The sequence below is a fragment of the Choloepus didactylus genome, chromosome 2, assembly GCF_015220235.1.
Source record: "Choloepus didactylus isolate mChoDid1 chromosome 2, mChoDid1.pri, whole genome shotgun sequence".
Classification (NCBI taxonomy): Eukaryota; Metazoa; Chordata; class Mammalia; order Pilosa; family Megalonychidae; genus Choloepus; species Choloepus didactylus.
In genome coordinates this window covers 66,790,461-66,809,229 of record NC_051308.1, presented here as the reverse complement: position 1 = coordinate 66,809,229, position 18,769 = coordinate 66,790,461, and the positions used below count along the sequence as shown (strand labels likewise).

Genomic DNA, 18,769 nt, shown 5'->3' with positions numbered 1-18,769 from the left:
TTGGGACTAAACTTGATTGATGAAAATTCTATCAAATTTATCGAACAGTTATAATGATATTCCAAGTACCATCTGTGGCAATGAAGCTATATGGCAAACTATCATTGACATGGTCTCTACACACATGGAAAATATAGGCTTGTGAAGGAAAAATAAATAACTGAAATGGTTGCAAAATATATGTAAATATTCAACCTTGGAAAACACTATGAAAGAATGTTGCGCCTTTTCACGAAGATGGCACTGAAAGTGAAGAAGGAAGCCCCTACCCCTCCCAAAACCAAAGCCACAGCAAAGGCTTTGAAAGCCAAGAAGGCAGTACCGAAAGGTGTCCACAGCCACAAGAAAAAGAAGATCCACACTTCAACTACATTCTGGCAGCCCAAGACGCTGCATCTCAGAAGGCAGCCCAAATATCCTCGGAAGAGCACCCCCAGGAGAAACAAGCTTGACCGCTATGCCATCATCAATTTCCCCCTGACCACTGGGTCAGCCGTGAAGAAGACTGAAGACAACAGCACACTTGTGTTCATTGTGGATGTCAAGACCGACAAGCACCAGACCAAACAGGCTGTAAAGAAGCTCTGTGACATTGATGTGGCCAAGGTCAACACCCTGATCAGGCCTGATGGAGAGAAGAAGGCATATGTTCGACTGGCTCCTATGATGCTTTGGATCTTGCCAACAAAATTGGGATCATCTAAACTGAGTCCAGCTGGCAAATTCTAAATATAAGTTTTTTGGCCATAAGAGAAAAAAAAAAAAAAAAGAAAGAAAGAAAGAAAGAATGTTGCATGTTGCCAAAGTAGGAGAGAGCATGGCACAAAAGGATCACAGAAAACGTGTGCTCAAAGTGGAGAAAATGTAAACAAGTTGTGGGTGTGCATCTTCTGCAGTATGAGGCCACATGATTGTCAAGGGTCATTCATAGGTTATTCCTCAACCTACCTTTTCATTTTTCTTGGGCTATTTATGATCATTCTTAATGGACTATTTCCTCCAACATATTTTTAATATATTTATGTAGTAGAACTTATGAGCCCTGAGAACATCTTTAGAGTGCCTTCAATTTAAATAGTTGTTGGAATAAATATAAACTTTCAAGTTTGAGTTTATTTCCTTCAGACTTAGAAAGCATTATTTCATTTGCTTCTTGCTTGGTGTATTGCTTTCAAAAAGTCTGGCATCAGTGAAATGAAGGGGGATTGCATTAACAGTATCATTTATTGTCTTTATTCAGTGCTTACATAACTGACCCCTCGAACCAGTCTGTGAGGATTTAAATCCCACTCCTGGGTTTTCTAATCTGTAACTTGGAATGATAATATTATCTTAGAATTGTTATAAGTATTAAATGAGTTAATCACTGAACACTTTGAACTGTTCATAGCACATTTTAGCACGCAATTATACATTTGTTTGTTTATTATTAAAATATTTAAAATACACTGAAGTCAGTATAGAAATCATACAGATTATTATACATTATTAATTTTGATTCAATAAAAACAAAGCTACAGATTCAATACATACTGTGAACAAAATAGTTTATTTAGTATTATCAAAACTACTTATCCATCTAGAATAAAGAGAAATTGGACTTGTGCTTCCTAGCACTTAAAGTCCTGATAGATGAATATTTTAACTATTAAAACCAAGTGAAATGAAAACAGCTATTGTTAAAAACAAGCAAACAAACAACAACAACAAAAAACCAAGTGAATATCTTAGAAAAAGTTAGACGACAGGCATAAGTCAAGGTCAGTGAGGCCTTTGTAAAAAAGACAAGAATCAAAGATGCTGCATAATAATTACACCCCAGCACACACATACCTCAAGACGTATCAGATGATATAAAAACTTGTAAATTGTTTATTGCAAAAGATACCACATAGGAAAAATTGTTTGCAACATATATACAAGATAAAGACTGGTATATGTAAAAAAAATGTAATTTAAATCAATTCACAAAAATTATCAATTATAAAATTATCCAAATGATAACCAAGGGTTTGTATGTGCATAACCAAATAGATAATAAACACATAAAAAGTTTCAAAACTTAACTAGTAGTCAAGGAAATGTAAATTGAAGGATAAACCAAAATAACTTTATATCCATCAAATAATCAAAAATTTAAGAAACCATGATAACTATTGTTAGGAAGATACTGGGGGAAATATAGCATCATATATTTATAGTGACCAAGGAATGTATAGCCTTTTAGGCAATTAAAAAATTAACCTGGCAATATTTCTCTCCATTTCTCTCTCAGTTATCTTGCTACTGAGATTATGCTGTTATGGAAACATTATTACTGAAGGATCATAAACAGGCTTGCACACTAAAATCTAATGAAACATTGTTTTTCATATCAATAAACTGAAAAGAATTACAGGAATTTTCAGCAAGATAGACCATCTCCTGAGCCATTGAAACAAGAATCAATGTGTTTAAATGGATTGAAGTTATATTGAATATGCCATTTGACCACATGGTATTGAATTAGGAATCAATAACATAACAGCAAGATGCATCAAAAATACAAATATTTGAAAATGAAATGACTCACATTAAAGTGCACATGAGTCAATGAAAAAAATGCAAAGGAAATTAGGAAACATTTTGAAATTATAATAATGAGAACATATATCAAAATTTGTGGAAGGCAGCTAAGACAATGATTAAAAAGTAAGTTTTTAATATTCAATGTTTATATTATGAAAAAATGGAAAGTTCTAAATTCAGTGATCTAAGTTTCCACTTTAGGAAGCTAGAAAATGGAAAACAAACCCAGTGCCAGTAGAAGGAATGAAATAATCACACAACAGTAGAAATCAGTGAAACTTAAAACAGAAAAATGGTAGAGAAAATCAATTATACCAAATCTGATTCTTCTGAAAGTTCAAAAAAGTCATAAACATCCAAATAGAATGATCAGAAAAACATATGGACAATATGAAGAACCAATATTAGGGAAGGAAAGAAGGGACCCTATTGCACGTATTCAGAAAATAAATTATTAAAAGGGCATATTATCACAATCTTATGTTTACCTATTCAACAATCTAGATAATGGACAGATAATAGAAAGATCTGTTACCAAGTCTAACATGGGAGAAATATAATATCTAAATATCCCCATTATGATTTTTTTTTAAATTATTGAAAATAATTAAAAATCCTTCATAAAGGAAACTCCAGGCCAAGATGGCTTTATTAGTGAATTCAATAAAATATTTAGTGAAAAATTTTCAGTGATCCTATAGAAAAGTGTTCATAAAACAGAGATGTGAACAATTCCCCAATTATTTTATGGAGTCAATATGACCCTAACACCGAAATCAGATAAAGATATTATATGACATTTATTTTAACACTCCAAGCAAAATGGAAATAAAAAAAAACTTACACCAAATATAACTGTAAATTTTGAAAGGGTGAATCGTTTACCTTTAATATCATGAACAAGAAAAGTCTGCCCATTTTTATTACTTACATTCAACATTTAACTGAAGGTCTGAAGAAGTTTAATAAGGAAAAAAATAGATAAACTTACTGGAAAGGGAAAAGGAAAATATCTTTATTTGCAAATGACAGGCTCATGTACCTAGAAAATATGAAATTATTAAACATCTTCATGAACTAATATTTATGTTTAAAGAGATAACAGGATGCAAAAATCAATTGTATGTTTATGTATGTAGTAAATACATTAGCTGTTATGTGCTTATGTATTTAAAGCTTGAAGCTTTGATGTGTGTGGGTGTAGACCTAGTGTGGATGGGATCTTTTGATTAAGTTATTTCAATTGATTTGTTACCTCCCTGATTCACGGTGGGTCTTGATCCTCTTGCTGGAGTCCATTATTAAAAGATAAAACACATACAGAAGAAGCAAAATCAAGAGAAGCTCACAGAGGAGAGCACCAGAGAAGCTGAGAGAGGGAGTCACTGATGCCAGAAGCTGAAAGCAATGAAACCCAAGAGAGAAGGACCAGCAGACACTCCCATGTGCCCTGCCATGTGACAGAGGAGCCCAGATGCCAGCAGCCTGTCTTCAGGGTCCAGGTATCATCCTGTTGATGCCTTAATTTGGACATTTTCACAGCCTAAGAACTGTAAATTGTAAGTTAATAAATCCCTCATTGCAAAAGCCAACCCAATTCTGGTATATTGCATATTAGCAGCTTTAGCAAATCAAAACAATGTACTAAAAACAAAAATTCGAAAAATGAAAATAAAAATCAATAAAATTTACAAGAACATAAAAAGACATGAAACAGTTAGATATAACTTTAAGAAAATGTGTAAAAATCTACAAAATAGGGCTTAAGAGAAATGGAAGAATACCTAAATAGAGAAACATTCCGTGTTCATGGATTGGAAGACACAACATTGTTGAGGTTATAAGTCTCTTCAAATTGATTTATAACAGGATTTCTCACAAATTTTCTTGCTTGTGGTTGTCTCAATAATTTCCTATTGTAACAGTTTATTTGAACAATATGAGCATATATTGATGGCAAAATAAATTCATTTGGAAAATGAAGTCAGTGAATATATATATATATAAAGTTTCAATAATAGTCATTATAATGCTGTAATCTTAGGAAAAGGAAACAGCAAAGACATTATCAATTTCAAATGACCACCCAAAGAATGTTTTAATTTTATAGTATTGATGCAATATTTGATACTAGATTTATACTTTGAACACTGATCCTAAAATATAACTTTTAAAAGTTCCCTCCCTTATTATTTCATTCAAACACTGTAATTGAATATCAAACAGAACGCCTATTAGAAGGAATCTGCAAAAAAAAAAAAAAAAAAAAGAGGAATGTCATGCACTTAGAAAGTTATAAATTCATCTAATGGATTTCCTCATGCAAAGATGACAAGAGTTTGGAAATTGGAAAACAGGAATACAAATTTGCTAAATAAGCATAATAAATTGAAAATATCTGTCAAGAATTGAACAGTATTTTTTCAAATAATATGAAATGATTAATTTAATTTTATTTATTTTATTTATACTGGGAGTAAATATGTATTTTTACTTACAATTTAATAATGAAAATCAAAAAGTACCAATGTTGATCTTTTTTTTTTTCAAGTTTCTGTAATCTATGGCTCACAGATATTACTTAGGTTGGTGAATTAAGTAGATATTTAACAATTACACACTCTTTAATAAGTAAAAATCTATATAACTGAAATTGCAGAATTTTAGTTCTTCAGATGGAAATCCTTTTTTGCTTGCATTTCACTGTTTTTTTTTGTTTCTTCCCCAGGTCATTGTTTTGGATCTCTTATTAATAGTCTACATTATGTGTCATGCCATAAAAGAGAAAAAAAGAATATCACTACTTTTACTCATGAGAAACAATATGAAATGACAAGTGAAGAAAGCAAAAAATATTAAAATTCCTAATACAACACAAATAGTAAAACCAAAAGTTTTACAATTTTTACCGCTCTCAGATCCCAGCATGGTTCCTGGAATACAAGTGCTTTAAGGATTTGCTGAACAAATCAATGAGTGGGTGAAAAAAAAAAAAAAGAGGGAGAAATAATATATGGGTAAGTGGGCAAGCAACAAAAATGAATTTATCCTACTTCAACATTTTGACTGGCATCAAAATTCTTGAGGCATAGGATGAAATAAGAGAAACCCATTTGTGATTTTCACAAGACTAATAAATTATTTTGCCTACATCTTAGTGAGATTCTTTCAATTTTCAGGGAATAGACCATCCTCAGACTCCTTCATGGAATAGCAGATTCCCTGACTGGATACACAAGTAAGAAAGAAACCCTATGAAGAAGCCTATTATCTTTTACTGATTTTCTGGATACCCCAAAAGCTCTAGAAATTTATTGCACTGGAGCACTTCTTAGAGTCTAGCATGGTTATAACACAACTTCCCCATATCTGTTCTTTTATCTTCCTTCCCCCATTCTACTTTCTAACTTATTAGCTCTCTTTTTCAAACACACACACACATACACAAACACTCACACACACACACACACACGCACACACACACGTACCTCAACATCCCCCTTCCCCAAGACACACACACTTTGCTTTGTGTCCTAAGTCAGCCCATTGTAACCCATTCTCAGACATCCGCTTTTGAGTGGGGTACCTCATGTACTTTAGAATGACTAAGAGAAAGCTGTATTTGAGTTTACTACATATCCCTGATCCAATCATTTGTGGAAAGAATATCATAGTCAAATGAAGTATAAGCCAATTTTGTCCAGGATCTCATCACCATTTGCTTTTCTATTGTAATTGTCTACTCTTCTCTATTATCAGTTTTCCATTTATGCCAGATCATTTTTGTCTTTAAAAAGTCCCTTGATCACATATCCCACTCCAGTTTCCCCATTCTATAATACTCTATACATTTGCCTAAATGTACTGTCTGTGATTTCTCTCTTCCAATTATCTCTTGAACCCACTTCAATTTGGATTTTTTATCTAATATTTCACTTGAAACCACTCTTGAGATTAATAATGATCTACCTGGTGAAATATCTGAGAGTTGATTTTCAGTTTTCATATTATTCAATCTCTCAGCAGCATTCAACACAGTTTATTCTTGTTCCTTCATTCAGTTTCTCACCTTGGCTTCCAAATGGCATATTTACCATACTGTCCAGTCTACCTCATTCTCATTGTTGAATCTTCCCTATCTTGGAAACTTAAAGTTTGGAATACCTTGAGTTGAAGCCCTTTTGAACCTTTTATTTCTACTTTTACTCACTCTGTTTGCAATCTCCTTTATAGCAATACTTTAAAACAATGTATATATTTGTGGTTCTTAAATTTGCAACTTGACATCCTGAGCAACAGACATAACCAACTGCCTGGTCAAGTTCTCTAGAAGTATATCTGTATATGCATCTATATTAGATATGTCATACTTCATGTGTCAAAAATGCAATTCTTGTTTCATGCACATGTATTCAAATTCCTAAATTAGTTCTAGTCTCCAGTTTCCCCAAACTTTGCAAATGGATTTGCTGTTAGTCTGGATATATTTAACTGTTTAGTTTCTTCTATATCACATGACAAATTCATGGGCTTACCTCTGAAAATGTAAAAGAAATAGTACTACTTTTCTCCATTTCTACCATCATCATTGCCATAGTATAATGTAGAGGTTAAAAATGTAGTTTCTGGTTGTCTGGATTCAAATCCCAGCTCTAATCCTTACTAGTTTGGAGAATTGTGGAATGTCCTTTAACCACAGAGATTGCAAATCTCAAATACAGGGAAAACAACAATTTTGTAAAATCAACGACAGCTCTCAGTTACTTCTTACTGAAGTGAATTCTTAAATGGTCTCCCTGTTTTCACACTTGCCTTCCCCATCTTCATTCTCCAAAGAGCAGCCAGAATAATTCTTTTAAACATAAATCTTGCCATTTTTTAAAATCAAAACAATCCTATCACTGAAACCATATGTAGAATAAAATCCAAGGTTCATACTGTGGCTTATAGAGCTTTGTATAATCTGATTGCTGTCTACCTCTCAGAATCTTATTTCTGCCACCCTCCTCTTTCTCCCTCCACCCCAGACACACTTTATATATGCCTTGCCCACTCGAAGCATAACCCTCCCTCAGGGTTTATGTACTTGCTATTCTTTATGACTGGACACTTTTGGCTCCCTCATTTCATTCAGTACTGTTTGTGAATATCATGTGCTCCATGAAGCCTTCCCTGACTTCTGATATCCGCAACCCACTTTACTTTGATTCATAGCATTTTTCACTAAATGGTACACATCTTTGTTTTTCTGTTTGTTTATAGCTTGTTATATATACAGAGAGCAAAGACTTATGCTTTCTCTCTAACATATTGCTAGTGTAATAGCAATAACAAGTGTACAATAAATATTTTTTAAATAGACTACTGAGGTTTGTGGCTAAAGAATCCTCTCAGAGGGCAATGGATATGCTTGCCACTCAGTCTTCTTAGAATGGAGCAAAAAAATTAACTGCATGCCCTGTACATTTTTGGGAGTCAAAGAACTCTGTACAGAAACCCTTCTATATATGTGAAGATGTTATTAATAAGTCATGTGCTTTTATCAAATATATATTTATTTTATATGTGTATTATTGTAGATATAAGCAGATGTGTCTGCCATGTGTGTTTGTGTGTGTGTATATATATATGGTATGTTTATACAAATACACACACATATATAGTGTTGTACAGACAATCTCCTTCTACTGTTTTCACTTTTTTCCATGTGAACTTTACTGCAACTAAAGCAGCTGGCAGAGTAGTGTGGATATTTATCAGTTGGTTCAAGGTTAATCTAATTAGAAAGAGAAACTCCAGCTGAGTGTTGAGTTTAAAATTCAACATTAAGCTCAAAAGCCATTAAAATGCATTATTTTATATGCATAAACATGTTCTTTTCCTGGTAAAATCTGAATTTAGGTGGAGCCAGAGGAGTACTGAATATGACATATTTCAAGAGTTGGTTCATTCTCATGGAAACGTTTTGGCAATAAGTTTTGTAAAATAAAATGACTAAGCATTTTAGACATGGATGCTACTCTGTTTAATTGTGTTTAAAATGTTCAAGAGTCTTGAACTATTTAAATGATTGCAATTTCAACTGTTTAATTGAAATGCCTTACAAATGACATTTCTTCTTGAAAAATGCAAAGGGAAAAAAAACTTTCTGATTCACTCCAGTTTCATTTTTAGGCAGTTTGTAAGAAAGATGATGGAATTTCTCTCCATGTGAGTTTCTGTAGATTTATAATATAATTTAAATTTTGTTCAATTTCTGGCTGTTTGTATTTCTAAACAATATCTTTTATATTTTTATGATTACCTTAATTCATTTCTATTTTTGGTTTTCATAATTTGAAAAGAGAGATATTTGAACTTAGTAACTGGATTGATATTACACAAAATCATTTCTGCCCAAAGAGTTTTCAGTGAAAAATGTTCAATTTCTCATATTTCCTTTGAAGTGAAATTTTCTAGTCTACAAGAAACAAAAGAGAAACTAATTTATGAACAACATGAATATTTTCCCTATTGCTTCTTATGTCTTTATTGAAATGTTAAACTCTATAAGTCCTAGAAATACTTAAGTGTTATAATTAAAGTTCTAATTAAAAGTAATTCAAATAATTATTTTGCTCAAGGAGTTCAAAGGAAACTGTCTTTGCATTCACAATGATAAAACAGGATTTTATTATACACAGAGACACACACATATACATCTTGGTCCCTGTTTCTCTGCTAAACTAGTGGCTGAAATTATTTAGGAAATAATTATCTCCTGAATATCCATAATTTTCTCCTGAAAATTATCAAAATTTGAGGGGAAATAATTCCCCTTGTATTTTTCTTTCTCTTCTTTCACGCTTGCTCCCCTTACCATCAGGAAATACACATTGACACACACACACACTCTGACGCACACACAACTTCAAATCATTAGTAAATTTGGGAATTACTTTTCTTAGGAAAGGATTCACATATTTTCTCCTCTTCTTTCATCATTTTCATTCTCACTGCCATAATTTGCAAAACAAACAACTCTTCATTATGCGGGTCTGTACTCTTCTGCCTTGCCTCTCTTTTCCCTTCTACATATTTTAAGAGTTCACCAGAAAAAAAATGGCAGGGATTCATTGCTTATATGGTTGGGAGAACACAAACAAAAAAGTAGAAGAGAAAGCAAAATACTTAGAAGAACAAAAACAAGAGTCTAAAAAACCAAAAGATAATATAAAATGGCAATTAAGAATAACTATCTTCTAAAGAGTTGAGCCAAGTAAATGGGAAACTGTGGAGTTGACAGTGTAGTCAGTCTTTCAAACTTTCCACTTTTATTTTGTCTTTATAAAGACAAAATTGTTGGCCCTAATATGCCAAGCAAAAACTGTGACAGAAGGAAGTTAGATATAACCGTGAATCTGTCCCTTTTCCCAGGTGCCGGAGAGCAAACTTCCCAATAAGGAGCATAAGATAAGATTTTGATGTCATTTCCTTTTGATGAAACCTCAAAAAAAGAGATCAGATCTTGAAGATGCTCACTTCAATGACTGAGTCAGACAGGAGAGACTGTGAGGACTGTGGGGAAATGACCTTTTACAGCTCCTCTAAAATGATTTTGAACACAAAGTGGCCTAAAATTCAGAGGGGCATGAAGGTTTCCTGGGGCTATTTTAATTGCAAAATCACATTTTTAGTGGGTTATACATAGTTAGTAGGTTACAATAAAAAGTAAGTAATGTCTTTAGCGCAAGAAGTCCATTTTAGGTTAATGAAGACTAGTTAAGAACTGGAACATAACAATAACTTACCCACTGATTGTTCTTAATTTACTCCTGGCATTATCATTTAATTTCACTAAAGCTGTATAAAGCAGTAGAAGAATATAATACTTTTTCAGTAATATGAGCAGTTGCTCAAAAATATTAAATATTATATAATAGATAATATTTCAAAACAGGCTTTTATATTTCTACTTTATATATCATATCATAATTGTGGCTCTGTGTCTTAAGTCAAAACACTACTCATATCTAATGTTCTCTAACATTATTATATTTCATTGAATAGTAGTGAGTGATATAACTTCATTTTGTATCACAGAGGTAAAAATAAAGAGGTAAAATATTTATTTTTGAAAACTTGATTTAATATGTATCATATACAAGTAAATATGAGTTAGAGCCATCTCAATATACATAACAAATAAAATTGAAGACTATGGCAAAAATGCACTGTATGTATAATATTCAGGTACTAATTTTTCTGATAATTTATAAAAATATATACACATAATAACTTGAAAAATTCTTGGCTTCAGACTTATATATAGCTTCAGAATTACCCAAAATGTACTTGAATTCATTCCAAAAGCATCAAAGAAGAAAGGCAATGTATGAGCTGCATATTAGAAATCAATTCACAAAAAACCAGAATGTTTTTCCTTTAATATTTGTCTCACTGTATCTGATCCAAGTATAATTCTAAGACCCATTAGAACATATGTTCCTTTTATCTTCAACCACTAAAGCAACCTCAAATATTTCCAATTATTAAATATTATAAATATACATATATGAATTATCATACATGTCAATATATACTTGGAAATATCTTCGTAATGTTCTATTTGCAGCTATCAGAATATGTGTAGAAATAGACTACATTGGAATTTAAGTCAGACTAATTTACACAAAAGCTTACTTTCCTTTTCAAAGATAACGGAGCAGACTGGAGGTGTTGTAACACAATTATAATGATGGATAAGGTTTAGCATCCCATTGCCACTACTTCCCAGGTGCAAGGCCCTGAGCAATTAACTGAAACTCTCAAAGCTACAGGTTTCTAATCTGTCAAATGCAGGCTAATAGAGCCTTCCTCATGGAAATATTGTCAGGAATAAGGGAGATACAGTACAAAAGAACTTGCTTTCCCTTGTATACAGTTGATGTTAAATAAATGTTAACTACTATTTGTCAAGAGCTGAGCAAAACTGAGAAATCTGAGCTGAACTAAGTTGCCAAGTGCCAAAATTAGCTGATTAAGAAAATGAGCCAAAAATGAAAGTAGCAGTCAAACCTTTCATCACTCTGATGGTATAAACAAGAAACTTATCTGGAGGTAAAGCCCCACTTCCATTTACCCCCATGGAACAGCATCACAGTCAAGATCAGATAGATCAGCACAAAGTGGTGGTTCTCTCACTGCATTGGGGGCCCCAAACAAAAGACTCCTGAAGTTTTATGAACCTGGGGACTAGGGTAGGCGTGGGTGGTGCTGGGAATGGAAAACTACTGAGTACTGAGTCATGGAGGAGAAAAGTATCTTCAAGTTCTCCCCTTCCTCTTCCAGATAAGGAGGTCTCAGCAGAGGCACCCAAGGAAGTCCTCAGCTTAGGAATGCGGATATGTGTAAGAGCATGACCTGCCAAAGAAGCCTGAGTTCTTGGCTGCAGCTCCGTTTAGGGACTGCTGCACTGACTGTGCACCAAGTCTGTTTGGAGAGGACAGCTTTCTCCCATAAGGGCTGTCAGGTAATTGTCTATGTAATTGTCTAGGGTTGAGCCTGAAAAACAGATAGGTTTTGATCAGGAATATGATCAAAATCATTACAAGGAGGATTAGCATGCCTGAGTGGAGGATTTAACATAACCACAAGCCCCAATTGTTGGCAAGCCAGTTAAAATATCCCATACTCCACTGGGTCTGTTTTAGAGAGCCAGGAGTCCTCCTTCTTATGGTTTTTTTATGAACCTTTTTATTCATCTGGCATGAGGCATCAATTCAGAGGCAACACAGCTCTGGCCAGTAAGCTGAGGCTGATGTGATTGCCTTCCAGGGCTGCAGCAGTGTCATGATAGTAAGAGTACACAGTCCAGAAGTACAACCCCAGATGGTACAGCTGGTCCCCTGGAAACAAGGAGTTTAAAATATTAGAGCATCCTACATAGGACATTTTAAAATTAGACATTCACGTTATCAGGGCCCCTAGGTGGCCTCCCACTGTGGAATATCCTACTTTTGGTTTCCAGTCTAGTCTGAATAATTTTATTCAGTCCTTGGTTTTAGGAAGACTGTCTGAGGCAGTCAGTTTTAAACAGTTTTGTTTGTCCAGGACATCAGTTCTTCAGCTCCGCAAGTGTGGACAACATCTGGAGGTATTCTGCATGGAGAATGTAGGAGTTGAGGTCACCTCCTACTGACTCATAGTCAGCATTTGGCAGGTGCAATCTTACGTCAGCAGTCAAGCTGAACCTTAAACAACTTGGAAAGGTAGCAACGGGGATTATTTTTCAGGAGAAGGGAAATGTTTCAGGGAGAGAACCTGAAACATAAAGATCATTAATGTCCTTCTTGACCTCATCCACGCCTCCACACGTGCTGTTATTTTGATTGTCTTGATTCAGTGTGAACCATTCAGGAATTAAAAAGATGTTGCTAGGGAAGTCAGGGACATACCTAGTGGCCATCTCCCAGTCCTCTCCTCCCCCAGCCTCCTTTTCTACTGTGTATGGATGTTTCCATGTATCTTCATTCCACAGCAGGGGGAGACATTAGGTCTAATGAAAAGGCCTAATCATACTAAAACCATGAATGTGAACAAGAAGCCCCAGTTGCTTATCAGGGTGGGAACTCTGAGTGGCAGGGCCCTCTCCCCCTGGGTTGTACAACTACCCCACTTTAGGCAGCTCAAATTTGTCTCTCCTCTCCAAAGTGACTAATATAAAGTACAGTGTATGAAGCAGTTGGCCTTCTGGGAAGAATGTCCATGATAGGCTTTCTTCCCCTGCTCTTTTGGACCCTTTGTGCTGTGTAAGAAATAAAGCAGTCATTTGCTGAGTATTCCTGTTCAACCTGTGTTCACATGAGGCACAATACAGCAACTCCCTCCACAGGTGTTAATGACTATAAAAGAATGATGTACAGTTGAAGAGGCAGAAAGACTGATAAAATACATGCTGTAAATTGCTGCCTTGAGTCCCCAGGCTGCTCACCTGAGATATGTGGTCCAATCTGGTATTATCTTTTCCCCTCCCATTGGCTAATTAACTCTGTCCTTTAATTGCCAATTAAAATGCTCCATCACCCCTTCAGCTTTGAGATGATATGGAACATGGAAAGTCCATCTTATATCTCATGATTGGGCCCATTGATCTGTGGCTTGGACTGCAAATACAGGGCCATTATCAGAAATGCAATATTTCAGGAAATCTGAACAGGAAAAATATGTGGTCTTGTAGGACCTGGGTAGTATCAAGCGATACTCCTGAGTCAGTGGAGCACACAGGAATTAGGCCAAACCTGGAGAAAGTGTCAACTGTGGTCAGTATCCTGGATGAAATTCTGCATGGGATGGGAGACCCAAGTTCATTTATCTGCTCAGAACCTCCCAGGCTACTGATATGGGAATATGTCCCTTATCAGTACTTTTAGCCTTGGTCAGGGTCTTGTAGGCGGGACTGATTTTCCATGCTGTTTTGACATCTTCTGATGACAGTGGCAATCCATGTGTTTAGGTCCCCTCTCAGAAGGTGTCTGAACTCTCATGGGCCATCCTCTTGTGGATCCAGGTGACAATCCATCATGTTATTTGCTTGTGCTAGGGAGAAGATGTTTTTGTCTTTGTACTTAGCTGGCAAGCATGGTCTGTTTGATGGTTATATTTTTGACTTCAGCATAGTGGCCTTTCTGGTAAGCACCCATATGGGAAACAAAAAACTTATTAGGAGCAGAACTGCTTTTATCCAAAGGTCTCATCCTCCCAGGGGACCTAGTGTTATATGCCAGTCCGAGGCTTGTCAGTGGCCTAACCAAATGGACAGGCTAGTAAGGAAAGCCCATGAGTCAGTGAAAATATAGCCAACTAGGTTCATGGTCTTCCCTATGTCCCACTAAAATGTGCCTCACTGCAGCATTTCCCATTGAGACTTGGGGGCAAAGGCCAGCAGGTGTGCATATATGCAATCTATCAGTATGTTAGTTATGTTAGTAATAATGGGGACCTTAACAATGGAGGTTTATGTCAGAATTCAACTTATTAATGCTATTAATTTGAAAATTTAGCTTGTTTTAAGTTTATAATTTCAATTAACAAATTGCATTTTATTTAACTTGTGATTTAATTACTATTCAATCTATGTTAAAATATTAAATTCTACTAAACAATCATTTCCATTTACAAAGTTGTTTAATTATATTACTATAATATTTTATACAGTATTTACAAAGACAACATGATATGCTTGAGCACTTTTAGTACTTTCCAGGGCATCCTTAGTATTTATCAAGCAAGGCATTTATAAGAATTTAAATAAATCTTGTAAACATAATAAGTGAAAATAATAGAGAAGTCAATTAATTTCCAGAGCACATTCCAATATTGTTTACAAACCTTAACAAATTTGATTGCATATTTCAGCACAACTCACATGCTTTACAGTTCCAATTGCCTCTTTCAAGAAGAATCTTAAACACTATAAGTATACCAAAGATAAATTAACTTCTTTCTAGGCTGGAAACAAATATGTTAATAGAGTGGGTTATAAATAGTTCAAGTTATTTTTAAAATGTCTGGGGTCATAAACTCATTCTAATCCACCTTCATGGGACAGTTTTGCCATGTTAATCATTCTGAAGTTAATGTATCAATAAAATAAAAATTTCATCAGTAATGTAAATATATTGTAGAAGGAAACTTGGGACCAGTGCACCAGATGGCTACACTGATTTTCCTGAGCAACTATTAATGTACGGAATCAATTTTTACAGTCATGCTCTGTCTACCGCATCAACCAACAAAGTACTTTGTACATACACACTTTATTTAATATTTACATTTCAAAACCCAGTGCATCAAACATGCCCTGAATAATTTTTAAATTTTAAATTACTTGATTACTTTCATTACTCTTTTCAGATTTTATCACTTAATTTGGATAGATGTAATTCTGTACATCCCTCCATGTTTACCCACAAAGACATATATATACACCCATGTAGATATGCACTCAGACAAGCTGCAATGAATATATTTATATATTATATATTATATATTATATATTATACAGTTAACAAAATTCTACAGTCACTTACTAGGTTATAATAGTTATAGCCGTCTTTTTTATCTGATAAGATAATCTCTTTTGTCTTGTATTTATCATTGGTGTCATTGGCAGCAATTTTATATTTATGTAATCGCCAATACATAGAACACACAATAAGCAGAGTATCAAATATCAGGATTAGGAAAATATTTATGAATTTTTGTTGCCTTTTGGAAAGAACTATATGGAAATGATTCAAATCAACACTGTGTGTACTTCTGTATAAAAATTACCAATGTGGTAATAAGTGTTCCTTATTTCATTGAAGTCAGCATGTTCTTGTCCATTTCAGTTGCTTATCTACCAACTCTTCACATAATCTATAGATTGCTTAGTTTCCTCCATAAAGCTTTTCTTAGTCCAACACTGGAATATGTTTCCTTCCAGTGGCATTTTTGCTAATTCCATCTTAAGGATCATCACTCTACATTTGAATGTGTCTACTTTGTTAGCATTGACTAATACACTATGAATTACTTGAGGTGGCAGTTGGTGATTGTCTACCACTTTATCTGTAGAAGCCAGTATAAAGACTAATATAATTAGTTTGTTAGATGAGTGGAGATAAAACTGTTAAAAAATGTATTTAGTGGCATCTTCCACCTCATTGAAACATCATACATCCGATAAGTGAAATCCAGAAATTCTACATATTTGTAAGAAATACCTAAATGTTGTTAATGAATAAAGCTATTTAATCATTCCCCTTCCCTCTGCCACCCCACCCAGTAATCTATGCCAATAGTCATAACAATATATTAACTAATACCTATTCAAGATTCAGATTCATGTAATAGCATGCTAATTATCCCAGCTCAAAGCTCTGATACACAACACAGTCTTAAAAATATTGTACAGAAAATTTATTCAAAGTTAACAAACAATGAGATTATGGATAGTTTTATAAAAATTATTTTCCACATCCTTAATTAACCTATAGTCCCTTAACTAAAATTAATCTGCTTGAGAATTCATCCATATAAATCTATAAGTTCTTCTTTCTCACTGTGATGGCTTGAAGCTCTATTAACCCAGAAAAGATCATGTTCTTTTAATCCATTCCTGTGGGTATAGACCCACTGTGGGTGGGACCTTTTGATTAGGTTATTTCAGTTGATGTGTGCTCCATGTGGGTCTTAATCCTGTTCCTGGAGTCCATTACAAGAGGATAAAATAAAGAAAAAAATCCCCAGAGAAGTTTAGAGAATAGGACGTTCAGAAGCTAAGACAGACAGAAACCAAATGAGAGAAACATGCAGAAGCTCAGAGAGGAAGCCACTGAAGCCAGAAGCCAAAAGCAACTAAACCTGGGAGAGAAGGGACAGACCAGCAGAACTGCCATGTGCCTTCCCATGTTACAGCGGTGCCCCGGATGCCAGCAACCTGTCTTCAGAGTCCAGGTATCATCCCGTTGATGCCTGTTGATTTGGACGTTTTCATGGCCAAAGAACTACAAGCTTGTTAAGTTAATAATCCCCATTGTAAAAGCCAAGTTGTTTCTGGTATCCTGCATTTTGTCAGCTTTAGCTAACTAAAACGTTCACGTACCCCTTTGCTAATATCTCCTACTTTATAAAAGGAATGCATTCCTTGCTGTCCTGAATTTCATTTTGATATATTACTCTAGGGTATAAAAACACCTGGTATGAAAAGAAAGTGTCAATTAGAATTATTGGTTTTTGTGGGTGCCCCTTTTTGATTTATTATATCATAAAACATTCCTGCCTTGAGTTAATGACATTTAGGAGTAGAATATCATGGCCCTTGTTGAGATATAGATTCAAATATATTGTGGAGTAGTCAGTGAAAGTGATTTTTGCTTTTCCATCCTGCAAAATCTTTGACAAATAATGCATGGCTCCTCAATAAGAGAGTTTTAAAAACAAATCAAAGAAAACATCAAATGCTAAAATTATTAAACAGTATTTATAAGTAAACAGTATTTATTAGGATGAGTGAGTAACTGGAAAGTTGTTTAACAAAAGCTAAATTTGTATATGATGCTGAATCTTTTAAATGTCACTGGAGTGCTTTCCAGGACAGTCAAATATTTTAGGATACTGTGCCAGTTTGAGTGTATTGTGTCCCCCAAATGCCATTATCTTTGTAGTCTTGTGCAGGGCAGAAGTTTTGGTGTTGGTTAGATTTGCTTGGAGTGTGCCCCACCCAGCTGTGGGAGATAATTTTGATGAGATGTTCCCATGGAGGCGTAGCCCCACCCATTCGGGGTGGGCCTTGATCGGTGGAGCTATATAAATGAGCTGACTCAAAGAGGAAAAGAAGTGCAGCTGGGAGTGATGTTCTGAAGAGGAGCAAGCTTGCTAGAGAGGAGCGTCCTGGGAGAAAGCCGTTTTGAGGCCGGAGCTTTGGAGCAGACGCCGGCTGCCTTCCCAGCTAGCAGAGGTTTTCTGGACGCCATTGGCCATCCTCAGGTGAAGGTGCCCGGTTGCTGATGTGTTACCTTGGACACTTTGTGGCCTTAAGACTGTAACTGTGTAGTGAAATAAACCCCCGTTTTATAAAAGCCTATCCATCTCTGGTGTTTTGCATTCTGCAGCATTAGCAAACTAGGACAGATACCCTAAATGAAAAAAAAAAAGTTTTCTTTCTGATAAATTGTTCATATATTAATGAAGTAGCTCATACATAAATTTGTACAAATCATTTCATCAAATATTTGTTCCAGTTATCATTTTAATTTTTCTTAAAATAGTTACTATCCCTATAGTAACCATTACTTAAAATTCAATTTGAGCAGTGTAAAATATTTTCTTGCATTAAATACAAGGGAAATGTGATTGTGAAAACTATCAAAATAAACCGATTTACTTTTTTTTATGTTCTGATTTAATAATTATTCAAATCTCAATATCAGACTTCTACATATCCATATATACATACATATTGATAATTCCCTCTTTCCTATCATACACTTGTTTCATGAACAGCATAATTTTAACTGCATATTAGATGACTTTATTAAAATTTAGATAATGAGAAACAGATCCATCTTCTTTCATAATTTAATATGTACATGGAAAATTAATTGCATTACCTATGAATAATTTGATCATGACTTATCTGCTTTTAGTAATCCATCTTAAAAATTGTTTCATAATT

At 34.5% G+C, this 18,769-nt stretch overlaps 1 protein-coding gene across 1 annotated transcript in view; it reads left to right on the top strand.

Moving 5' to 3' along the window:
• Nucleotides 1–237: 237 nt before the first annotated feature.
• The window catches only part of LOC119511834 (60S ribosomal protein L23a-like), a 101,612-nt gene continuing 83,080 nt past the window's right edge, over nt 238–18,769 (top strand). Inside the window, exon 1 of the mRNA XM_037806355.1 lies at nt 238–648. Within this exon, the coding sequence (XP_037662283.1) occupies nt 238–648 (411 nt within the window). The remainder of the gene's footprint in view (nt 649–18,769) is intronic.